General features: G+C 39.6%; 1 protein-coding gene across 5 annotated transcripts in view; it reads left to right on the top strand.

Annotated features, from left to right (window-relative positions):
• Positions 1–12,948, top strand: part of STON2 (stonin 2) — a 70,606-nt gene that overhangs the window by 6,479 nt on the left and 51,179 nt on the right. For 4 of the 5 annotated variants that reach the window (XM_042869229.1, XM_042869065.1, XM_042869149.1 and 1 more), the window contains exons 2-3: positions 9,321–9,528; positions 10,006–10,260. In XM_042869229.1, the coding sequence (XP_042725163.1) occupies positions 9,441–9,528; positions 10,006–10,260 (343 nt within the window). In that variant the 5' untranslated portion in view covers positions 9,321–9,440. The remainder of the gene's footprint in view (positions 1–9,320; positions 9,529–10,005; positions 10,261–12,948) is intronic. The other variant, XM_042869314.1, reaches the window with a different exon arrangement.

The following is a 12,948-nucleotide window of genomic DNA, read 5'->3' as shown; positions in this document are numbered from 1 at the left end:
CTCAATGAGATTGCGCTGAATTGATTTACCATGCTTTATGTGCACTCAGAATCTGACACTGACATATTAGTATTCACTTTTTTTCCCCAAGAAAAGATTACAAATATTCCTCATGCTCAATCCAAGCTATTGACACAACGATGCTTGGGGGTAAGACTGATTGAGAATGACAACAGACCTCTGGTAGCTACAGCTCCAAACAGAGAAATGAAGCTTTTCTGTGACACTGAAATGAGAGCTGACTTAAAAGTTTTAATTTCCCCCATGCCCTTTCTTTAACCAGAAACTTTGTCTTAAAAAAAAAATATTTCTTTTAATTCTGCTAACTTCCAGTTATTCACAATGGGCTTTTGCTTGTTTGTTTGTTTGTTTGTTTTATTTTTTTGTTTTTTTGTTGTTTTTCTTGGGTAAATTTAGATGAAATTGGATTTAAATCTCTGCTGAAGTGTGTCACTGCCCATTCAGGTCTGAGGACCTCGGTCCTTTTGGATCTGTGACTCTGTGGAAGAGGGACGTAGATATCTCAGATATTTTACAACTGCTTGTCTGCATCCCATTTTTGAAACTGATACGTTGGGTAGACATTCTTTGCCAAAAGTTACTGGAGTTGAGTCCCAGGAGCTGGAAAGAGAGTTTTAATGCTGCTTTAATATTATTGTAAACTGTTAATGCTGTGCAACTGAGGTGTACTGTGGACTGAGGAGCAGAATAGCTCTGTTGGCTCATGGCTGCGTTGGGTTGGAGGTGGACCATAAAGTCTGACTTATTTTGTACTGTATGTTAATTTGACTGGTCAAGATATTTGTTTATAATTTGTGTGTATATATGTGTGTGTGTGTGTGTGTATATATGTGTATATACACACACACACACACACACACACACACACATATATATATATTTGGTTCTGGCAAAGAAAGTACGGAGTCCCTTTACTCAAGCATATTTTCCTTTCAGAGGTGCTTTTCATTCCCCTGAAGGTAGGGACAGTCATGTTAAGCAATGGGCACCATTGAGTGTGTATATTTAGAGCATTTAAAATAAAGAGTGACAACAAACGTGGTGTCTGTGGGTTGCCCTGGAATGCTGCAGTGTCCTGGCCTGATACTAAGTTGCATAATTGCGATTGGCTCTCCAGATGCTGGAAATGAGAAAAGACCAGCTGGATCATCCCAGGAATTTTCTGTTGGGGCAAGCTTGTTCCCCTGATACCTCTTCCAGAGTGCTATATTTTGTCTGGCTTTAAATAATTAAGCAGCACTTCCTCAGGCTAGAAGACAGTCTCACGTTTTAAGATTGCTTGTGTGCATAGCCCTCAGATAGTACCTCCCTCACAGTGCAATCCCTTTTTAATCTTGATCCCTTTGAAATGTACTGCAGATTCAGCTTTGAAGTTATCAAAGATGTCATATAAAAGTATAGGTACATAGAAGTTATTTATACATGTGTTTGTTAGTGACATGGAAATACAGAGAAAACATGAACTGAACAGGACTTTCTGCCTTAGTGTTCCCAATCTCTCTTTCTAGCCAACATTCAGCACAGACAAACTGGTTTCTTTCAAGGCTGCATCGCTTCTCAATGCTCCTTGTTTTTTCTCTGCTTTCACAGTTGGATTCTGTGTTTTCCAGTCACTCAGAATCTGTTCTCCCGTCCTGTTCATACTGCTCAGCCAGATGAATGCCCATCCTCTCTGTAGGCATTCAGACTCCAGTGAAGCATCTCTGTCTGAATGATCCAGTTCTTGCCTTGTCCTGAATGTGACTAGTGTTTGAAGGAGGGCCTGACTTCTTTTTTATGTTCTCTTAGTCCAAAATGAGTTTAACTAAAGCTCATTGATGGCAACTGATTATACCCATCATTTTCAACAAAGGGTTTTCACCAAATTTCTAGTATGAACAATAGCATGAACTTGGCTGTAAACCAGAAGGTAAAGTCTCAATGTCATTTCTGCAACAAAAATCAGTCCTGAGGTAGTGGAGGAGTTATGCTGGCTCTCCTTTCATTGATGGAGGCAATATTGGTTTTAGAGTTGCACTGGATTCCAGTGAAGCAGTAATCTCTGGCAAGGTATACAGACACTGCTGGAATTTTAGCATTTGGCAGAATAGGATGACATTTCATGCAAGCCAGGATGTGTACTTAGTACAACGGTGTGTATCATCCAGCACTGTACTTCAGTAAATGTACAATCACTTTCTTTTCTCACTAGCATCGGTTTAGAAGAAGGATGTGTGCAGTAGAGCTTTGTGATCTGTGCTTACCTGTGGACAGCTGTTCCAGGTGATGGCACACTGAAGTGACAGTTTTTTGGGGGTGGTTAATTGTACGACACTGTGCTTTTTATTTCATTGAGATAGCTTGAAATTCTAGAAAGAAAACCACACCTTGATGACCATCACAACAGCAAATAAGATATGATGGTTTTTAGAGGAATTAGTGAATGGAGTATATCTGCGTAGCTTGACTGCATGATTTAGACTGCAACAGCCTATGAAAATACCCTGTGCAAAGCACGGTGCTCACGGGGATCTCTCTTTTGATAAACATATTCCTTATATGATTCACTTTGGGGGGTTTGACAGAATAAACCAATTTTTAAGCCCATTTTCCCCTGTCCCCTCATATTATGGATCGGGTTGTCAGTTATTGTAGCAAAGTAAATCAACCTTTTGTGAATTAAAGTGAATGTGGGTCAGAGAGAGTTTGTGATGTGCATAGTAATAATGTATGGAAGTCTGGGATCAGTATTTGTTCTCAATTTGTGCAGTAATAATGGGAAAGAAAATCCACAGATTTTAAATATGCTAGATACATTAGCATCTTGCCTGTTTCTTGTGATTATTATTTTTCCCCCCCCCAGTTCAGTTTTAAAGCACTGCTGCTCTATATGGTAAGATAAACATTTGACAAAGTCTGGTTTTTGCTTCAGATTCTGGTTTGAGCTTGAAGGCTGCAGTTTGGGAAATTATCCTTCTGGTTCTAATGCAGTTACATGGCCAGAGGCTTCAGTCATGCTTTAAATGCATACTGGACCCACAGTGAGCCATATTTAAAGAGTCCTGAAATGTAGAGCTGCTGACATGACTAAAAATGTGAATGATCATTGCCAAACATTTTTGTCTAGCATTTTCCCTTAGTTTCTGCCTGTTAGACCTTACTTGTAATCATTGAGGAAAAGAGTAAATAAATTTGATTCTTTTTTTTCTGTATTTCTTCCCTTCTACACTACCTTTCTATGTTACTCAAGTCCTTGGGAATACAAAGAATAAAGAAGGAAGTTGTTTTTCTTCTAGTATCAGATTTTGAAGCCTATTAAATAGTATCATGTCTCACTGGATTTGGTTGTGTGTATTTCTAAAAAAAAAAAAAAAAAAGGCAAAAAGAGAAAGACCACTGCCTTCTGAACTGTCTGAATATCCTAGTGTTGTCTGCAGGAGACAATCTAAGATGCTCTTTTTAAAAAATAGTGGAGCTTCTGTGACAGATGAATTGTGAAGTACAGAAAACGACAGCTATTGACCTTTCAGATATCAGACTTGATGCAAATATTCTTGAGGGAGATGCTTATGGCTTCCTTACCCACACACATCAGCTACAGGCTCTCTTTTCTTACTGTCAGTGGATGTGAGCTTCCAGTAAAACTGAGCTGTGTCTCTATGGGGCATGGTCTTATGTTCCATTGGATTTTTGTGGTCTGGAGAAAATAAGGGTATTTCAGGTCACCTCAGCTTTAAGATTGGTTCTGTCACTGATTGCAGTGCAAGTTTAGACAGAGCACCTAGTCCGTTAAAGTAAGTGGATGTAGTTGTTAATTAGAGTGGTTGCACTTGGCCCTGTGCTCAGGGAAACCCACACCAATTCTCTGCCACCCAATGTGCCAGATGGCTCTGGTTATCATCAGTAGCTCACTCTTCCTCACTTCATCTGTGTCTAAAATAGCCATCTGTGCCATCAATCCATGAGATAGTGGAAATGACCGATCTGGTAATGGCATAAAGTAAACCTGGACATATTCTGATCAGAGCTCTGGTTGCTGTTTCCTTAGGAGTAATCTGCAGCAGGCAAGAGAGTTCCTGCTTCCAGAAGGTCTGGAACTCCACAAGTGAGTCACTTTGGCTCCCTGAGAGGCCAAGTTGGTCCTTATCTATTGAGAGTTCTCACATGAGTGTTATATGCACAGATAGTGGCTGAACTTCTTCAGCTGAATCTGAAATCACAGAACTCATTTAACAGCACATGTAAATTGGAGTAATTGGGGAACTGAGACAAGTTCAAAAACCTGACAGAAACTTTCTTAGAGCAATTTATATGATAGGGGACTGAATACATGGAGAAAATGTGATTGTCAACATCAGGAAATATGTACAATAATCAAATATGACTTTACTCCTCTCATTATCTATGCTATTCATAACATAATCTTATGTGAGGTATTTAGGCAATTATTTTTCTGTCATAATAAAATTTGAATTCCTTTATTTCTTTGATTTATTTCAAACATCTTTTTTTTCTGTGTTATTTGTCACTGAGTTTTGTACTTGCTATGGCTCCCTAGCATACCTAGGATTTATTTTGGTGCTTGAGAACAGCTTTCCAGTTTGGAGTTTGCTTATTATTCAGGTCACGATGTGCTGATGGTCACTGCCTATTGCATGCCAACCTGAGAGGAAAAATCCACGAGCTCTCGCTCACTTGGAGGTTCGCCCAAGGAAACAATCACTCTGCAGTTCATCCTATTAGAATTGTTTTGTCTGTAGAGGTTTGCCGAACAGACGTAGTCAAAATAAAATTACGTATTTTTCCTTGAGACCTTCCTGGAATCCGTGGAACTTCACTGTTACAAAAGCCATGGTCAGTCATGGCTTCTTTGCTGCTCTTTTGACTTAGTTTCTTTTTCAGCTACACATAACAGAGCTTAACTTATTCTTCTTCCTTGTCATCTTTGACTCCTGCAGTAGCCAAATGAGACCTAGAGTAACCAATTACATTTAGGTCATTGGGATTATATGAGAATGTATAAGCAAGAAAACAGTATTCCAGTATGGATCACAGGAATTTTTCATGAGTAGTTAAATAGTTTGAACATTATTTTTGTAAATGTACCATGTTTCAGTGGTGCCATAAGCTGTTGCAGCTGTTGGTGTTTGCATTCGTAGCGCCTAATGGTTCTGCCTGAAATGAAGGCTCAACGTACACAGTGCTGGGTGTGAGGCCCCTAGCAAGAAGTGTGACTTGCTCAGATATATCTTACTGGCTTAGCAATAGCAAAGGAGGAGGATATTTCCTCTGTTGCTAGAGCAGAAATATACAAAAGGAGAGACAAGTAACTTTGTCACAAGAGGAAATGGCTAGAAACTGTGAATTTACATAGATTTGGAATGAGAGAAGGTTTCTAGTTAATGAAGTAGTCTATCATTTTAAAGTGAACACTCATCAATTTCAAAAAGGAATTAAGTAACGTAATCTCATCAATAAAAATATCAGGAGAACTAAATGGCCAAGGAATTTTGTTCCAGCTCAGCAATCTTTTATGAACTGGAAATAACTGTCACCCATTTGTCACCTTGATTCATATTCTCCACTGTGAAACTGTAATGTAAAAAAGGGAAACTTGAAGCAGAAATTTAGGCCTCTTGGAATTTTGTGACCTTGTGGTCAAAGCACTGTGCTGGAATTCATAATAAGGATCTTTAGGCTCAACATGTATAATATTTAGCTTTGTACTGTAGTTACAGTGTAGTAGTAGTCACACACATTCACAAATTTTGAATCTCAATTTTTTTAATAAAAATCAAATAAATGAGTCCCCTTTTTTCTTTGTTGCCAATTCTGTACCAAAGCCTTAATCCACATAATGCAAATCCAGAAATAACAAAATCTATACTGACATGAACTCCATTTCTGTATGGAGGTGTAATGCTGGCCTGGGAACACTTTGATCCATTAAGTGTGTTTTTGCCTACTTTTGCTTAAGGCGTACAGCATAAACTTTTGCTTTAACTGTAGCTCACTTGGAGTAAAGGAGGATCTATCTGTTCCCTTACTCCTTGTGGGCTCTAGGAGTGGCTGTGGATGTTTGGAAGGCTTTAAAGGATGGGGAGAAGAACTCCAAAAGTCACTTGCAGAGTATTCTCTACACTTTTAAAATAGTGTCATTTGTTTTGCTCAGAAAAGGATTCAGGTTAATCTGCATTGTCAAATGGATCCCGAAGAGATAGGCCCCTCTGCAGATCACAGCATCGTTTTGTTAATGCTATGTGCAGTCACATTGGTGTCATGCTGGCTAAGACTCCTTGTTTCATAATGCTTGGGATTTTTTTTTTTTCCTTTGGGTGATTTTTGGAAAGCCAAAAGAAGTAAAAATGATTTGAGGTGAAGTTATATTTTTTCCACATAGTCTATGTGGAAGTTAGCTGTACGTTACTCATAATTCTGTTACAGGCATTTTGGTCAGGTGATGGGATTAGAGGTTTCTTGTGAAAGCTGAGAGAACCCAAACTTTTTTTTTTTTTTCATCCTAACATTCATCCTTAAAATGCCTCTGCTCTGGAAATCTTTGACACTGCAATCTACTCAGGCTACTTAGCAGTTTCAGGCTGCTTATCTAAAAGCTGTGATAACTTTGGTACACCAGTACAACTGCCTTCAGATACCAGACTGGGAAGCCTGTAGAAAATTCTAGCAGTGGGGAAGCTGTATAGTTGCAATATGTAATGATGGGCTTTGTAATAGTCTGTTGGGTGTGAAGACCTAAAGGCACATCCATTAGCTTGACCTGGATCTGAGGCTGGGGGACCTCGTTTCTTCTGCTGTAATTGAAGGGTTCTGTGGTGCTGACACAACAGGGCACCTTGAAAAAATCCAGCAGTGAAACCAGAACAGACCAAACAGAACAAATCTAGCTTCTGCCTGATATTATACGGTGAAGTACCTTTGAGTGGATTTAGACAGAATGCTTGTACCAGGGCAGTAGGATAAAAGAGCGAATTTGTACTAAAATAATGGTGTAATTCTCCCACATACGTACATAGCTGAAAGAGTTTGCTTTCTTGCCTTCTTGCCGCTATTTTCATTTGACATTTAAAAAAAAAAAAAAAAAAAAAAAAAAAAAAGAAGAGTTCTACTGGTGCCTGTGTGTATTAAGAACAAAATAAACTGTTTTCCTGTTTCATTTCCTGTGATTTCATGCTTCAGTCCAGGCTTTTCCAGGAGAAAGGAGTATTCAGTTGTTTAGGAAAAGATGTCTTGTTACAGTGAGTTAAACAAGCTAAAACCAAATAAACAAATAAACAAAAATCCAGCCTAAGTGGTCACTTGAGAAAAAACAAGTTGGGAAGGTCATCTACTCCTTCCCTCATATGGAGTCCCTGGGACTCAAAATATCAGATCATTCATTTTTTCTTTGTTAGCTTTGGCAGTGACAAATTTCTTCTATTGTTAGCTTTGCAATTTCTATTAATCATTTCTGTGCAAAGCAGGCAAATATATCTGCCCACACCACATGAATGAACCTCAGGCCCCATGACATCCTGGGTGTCACACAACTGGGAAACAACTCTGCAGTAAAGCATCTGGGAGTCCTGGTGGACACCACATTGAACAGGAGCCAGCAACGTGCCTCTGCTGCTTGGAAGGCTAATGGTGTTTTTGGCTGTGTTAGGCAAAGTGTTGCAAAAGAAAGTTGGGAAGGTGACCCTTCTGCTTTGCTCAGCACTGTTGAGGCTGTATTTGGAGTACTGTGTCCAGTTCTGGGCCCTTGTACAAGAGATATGGACATACTGGAAAGAGCTCTTCTATTCTGTTCTATGGAAGTGGATGAGAACTAGGCTGGAGTTAATATACAGGCTATTTTCCCAACATTAGGGAATGATGGGGGGTTGGGCATAAAGTCTGGAATGTTTGTAATGAAAGGAGTCCTACCTTCTATCAAATTGTCCTTATCCATCAGCATTCCATCTTGAGGAACCCTTCTTTGTGTTTATAGGAAACTGTCCTTCATGTTCAACTTCTGCTTTAGAAGGTCAAGTTTTCAGTTTGAGACAATGAACAATAACCCATGAAATCTCTCTGTCAGGTGTCAGACTATTTTGTGACTTTCAGATTTCAGAATTCTTCAGCTGTTTGAGCAACTCTTATGTGCTGATGGGTCTTTACTAGTACGATAACTTTGAGGCCCTAAATAGAATAATCATGGAATGGTCTACTTCCTGTAGAAAATGCTGTAAGAGTCAATGCATTTAACTACTGTTCTGTTTTTTGGACCTAGACACTGTTTAGAATAAGAAAAAATCTCAGTGTTTGTTCAACAACATGAAGTTTCACCAAAATAAAATAAGTTAGGTGAGAGACAGCAGGCAAAGAGATGCCTCTTAAAGCCCTTTAAAATAGCCAAGTCTGTGTTTTAGTATTCTGAAGCACCCACGTATCATAGCAACAAGAACTTCAATACTTGAGATGATTAAGGGCAGAACTCTCAGTCTTTCCTAGACACAGTCACTAGTCTCCTGAGAGTTTTGAAGTAGCCTGCATATCTGAAGCAGTCATGGGTGTTTGTAAAAGGAGAATTTCACTCCCCAGCTCTGACTTTCCCACCTATTAGCCAAAAGTCAAGCACCCTTGGCAGTATCCTATCCTCTCTGGAAGATTCTGAGATCTGCGTGGGGTACGTCCCATTGGAGTACATCCTAATTAATGTAGCTACTTCTGTAGAAGTTTTTGCTGGGTTGCAGCAAAATCATGCTTAACTCCAGACATGATTTAAGACACTGTGTTTTAAACTTAAAATATAACATTCCAGTCAAGCAGAAGAATTGGAAGTGCAGCTAAAGGAGTGGACATCCTTTCATGCCCTGACTGCAAAGACGATCATGAGCAACCCATCCCAGTTCCAGAACTGGCTACATAAATGCTATCAATAATGAGATCGCTAGTTCTTGAGGAGGATCAGATTTTATGCAACAAGAATGTGACAGTATGTTGGAACTGGGATTAAGTTGCATAACGAAAACCTGCCAGACTAGGGAGAATTCCCTCGTAATGTTTCTTACTGGGTTTAAAAGAGGCAGTTCCCTGAGTTTTTATGATGAGCTGTTTTAACATGAGGATGTTTGAAGATGCTCAGATGCTTTAATCAGGGAGTTGCTCAAGTATAGCCCTCCTCTTGACAGAAGTGACATTCCTGTCTCAAGGGTTGCAGCATTTTGGTATTACTGTGCCTGAGGTAAATAATGTGTCTTAATAGTCTGTATTATTAAAATAGTAGCAATTGTTTTTGTGTTTAATCATCTAAAAGTTATGACTTAATCTTTTCTTAACAGCATTTGAAAAGAAAGCACAAAAAATGAGTTTCCCTCTACTGGTTCATCTTCACTGTGCCTCTCTCCTATTCTGCTTCCTTCTTATAACAACTGAGTGAAGATGAGTAGCCTGCTGCTAATATGACGTCTCTGACTAGTGTCATTGCCTCCCACCAGTCTGAGTGGGTGTCCTTCACCGATGAGCTGCTCCACCCTGTTAAGCCACAAGGTAAGAGAACTCTCATTTCCTTTGAACCCTTTAAGTCTTTTTGTTTTGAATTATACTGTCATATATGCAGTGTCATGTAGCATACCATTGTACCGCATGGTGCTGTAGATCCTGCCTTCTAAATGGAAGCGGTACGTGCAAAGGTTGAATTGTGCTTTATTACCCCAGTATAATAGGAGAATTTGGGCCAAAAATGTTAGATGCTTTCCCAGCTCTCAGCACAGATCCATTACAAGGTTTGAATCCATCCTTGGACATGCAAGACAATATCCAGCTGACCACAAAAGAAGTCTTACCTATTACACTTAAGTACAAAACTAAGCCCTGTGTTACGCTAAAAATTTTGTTAGGTTAAAAATTTTATTAAGTGAAGGAAAAAAAATCTGTTTATGTTTAATAGCGAATTTTAGAGATTTCAATAAAAATAGTGAAGTAATTGTAGTTCTTACCAATCTTTCTCTTTTGTGTCTATTTTAGGTAGCACTGAGGAACCTCTAGAAAAATGTTTTTCTTCTTCAGATACTTCCTCAGAAGAGAACCACAATGTGGATGGAGAATTTCAGGACCTCTTGCACACAGAGCCAGACAATTCAGGTGACAAGCCAAAGGAAGATTCTACAGTGCTTGGAAACCACGTGTGTCCCAAAGCTGATCTACTGTCATCTATCAGAGCTTGGGTTCAGTTTGAGGATGCACCATGGGCCAGTGCTCCGCCAACTCATCCACAGGCAGGTGAGGCAAATGCATGAAAAAATCCACTCCAGTAATTTAACAAAATACAGTGAGAGCTGCCAAATATTTTCCTTGTTCTTTGGTTTCTCATAGGCTTAATTTTGATTAGTTTGTACTGTATTTTAACTCAATTCATGTCATCAGAGTAACCAAAAGGGTTTACAATATTGTTCTGGATTGACCTAGCAGCATAATCTTAATGTGTCACATATATATTTGAAAGAAAGCAAAAAAATTTCTTGTGATTCATTCAATCTTGGAGAATACCAACATATATTTATGGAGAAACAACATAGTGGGGTTTATAGTAGTCATGTTATGAACAGCCATCTGAAAGAAAACTGAGCTATGTTTGCCCCTGTAAACTGGAACTGGAAGAATGGTGATTGCTTGTTGTCTTTATCCTCTCATAATCTCCACATCGCTTTTGCCAGAAGCTTGGAATTACCAATAGCTAGCATGCAGTTCTTTTTGCTTCCTTTTAATGTTTGAGCAGCTTGAAATTTACAGAGATGACAGAAACTGATCCTCACTCCAGGACTGCGCATGATTTTGCTCCAATGCAGAAGTTCTTTCTGACATACCTCAAAAATGCATTCAAAGCCTCTGGCTTACCTACTCAGCTTGTGCTAACTGATACAACTGTATGAGATTCCAGCTTTTCTGTATAAACACACTTCTGTCCCTTCTTAGACGAGATTATTGAGTAATTGTCCAAGGAAAACATTAGTTGACTACTTGTTTAAGGTGAGATATTCTCTTAACAACTGCACTTGCATACAAAAGTATGTTACAAAAGTAGTTTAAAAGTTATGGTTTTCTGTTCACTGAGTCCACCAAATGCTCTCTGCCATATATATAGCACTGCTCGGACTGTCAACTTTGTGTTGGGATTTGAGTTTTTTGTTTTCCATCTGTTCTTTATATGGGTCTTGTCAGCTAGTCCACTTGAGACAGCAGTCCCACCTTTGTGCAGGAGATGTGGGGGAATATTCAGGCAGTAATTTTTCTCGTAAGATCCATATGAGACATTTTTATGTTTATTTCTTGATTGGTCTTAATTGTAAATATTTACAGATCCAGGTGACAAAAACATAAACAATAACGCCCGTAACTGTAAATCCATAAAACTGAGTTGTTTTACCTCGTTGTTAGCTAACTTCATGATAAGGTAAAATAGTTTATTGTGAAAGAAATACAAACTCTCCTACTTTCTCTTATTTTTATTCATTCAGATACATACAGATGCATACTTTTTTAAATGGATCTGTTGGTTGCTATTAAACCACATTTCCTTCCTCCTGTGGCATTCTTGTTGACTGGAAAACCTTAAGTTCACCTTCTTATTAAACAACAAAAAACCTTTGCTCAGTCTAAATAAAGCTTGCCTTAACAACAACAACAACAAAAAACTTCCATAAAGCTAATTTAATCATGTGTTACTTGTTTTCCTGTACTTACAGGAACGTGGCCCGGTTTCAAGGTCTGTGCTTAGCAAGAGCAGTGCCTCATGGTTTGTACTGAAGTCACAGTACACAGATCATAGGCAAAGCCCTTGGAAATCTAAAAGAGGTGGTCAAGGAAGACTGTCAAAAAACACAGCCGTTTTTGAAGAAGAAGCACACCCATTGTTGCCCTTCTAGTGCTTGGCCTAAATGAAGGAATATTAATACACTCCAACACTGAGCATCAAACTGAGATTAATAGGGGAGGATGGTTCCCCTGACAGGCACAGCAGGAGCCTTGCTTTGTTACTCTCTGTAGTCACTGTGTGGGAGGCAGTGTTTCATTATTAACTGCATGGGAAGCCTAGGGAGACTTTCTCTAAGAAGAGGTGATATGCATAACCTTATTTTAAAATCCATATTTATCAGCTAATTCCACTCCTGCTCTGGACCTCATCTTTTAAGAGGCCCAACCAACACAGCTGACAGCCAGTGAAGGAAGGTCACACCGCAGAGGAGATGACAGCTCTTTGTCTCTGGCTGTCTGCTCTGAGGGGGCTTTGACAGCAAGATGTACGATAAGCTTCAGCTTTGTTCCCAGTTAATTTGCAGGTCACATCTTTTTTTCAGTGGGTGGCAGCAAGGCCAGAATCTTTCTGTTACAAGCACGGCACACTGACATGCTCTTTGGAAAGCTGGTGGCAGTGACAGCAATTGTTCATTTCCAGCAGCAAACAGCCCACATGAATACAATAGCCAATAGCCAGTGGAGGAGGGGGGTGGAGATAAATGCCAACTATCAGCAGACAGATTGGTGTGAGGAGGATGGAGGTGTTTGAAACCTGTTTCCTGTGTTGGCAGCTGTGAACTGCCTTGTCCTGAAGCCTCAGCATCTGCAGCTCTGCTCCTGTCAGGGCTCTAGCACTGAGGAAATCATCTGTTTGTCTCTCCACACTGAAGCATCTGCTCAGCTGGTTGGGCAGTTAACCAGAGAAACAGCCATGCTGCGTGGAAACACATTTTGAAAATGGCTTACAAAATGAGTGCCCCGAAAACAGAGGGCAGGTCCTGGGGGAGGAATGTGCTACTTCCTGACCTCAATGCCATCGTATTGCTGCACGTGTTCCTCAGAAAGTGAACCTTTGTCCCAGGGTGCTCACCATCTAAAAAACCACTAATTTAAAATACAGCTGCCGCGTGGTAGTTATCCTGTAGATAGTATGTTTAAAAGAAAAGCAAGCTA

Source organism: Lagopus leucura, unplaced genomic scaffold (genome assembly GCF_019238085.1).
Source record: "Lagopus leucura isolate 7727_CA_CO unplaced genomic scaffold, USGS_WTPT01 Super-Scaffold_1, whole genome shotgun sequence".
Lineage (NCBI taxonomy): Eukaryota > Metazoa > Chordata > Aves > Galliformes > Phasianidae > Lagopus > Lagopus leucura.
Note: the sequence above shows the minus strand (reverse complement) of the source record. Positions and strands in the feature narration are given on the sequence as shown.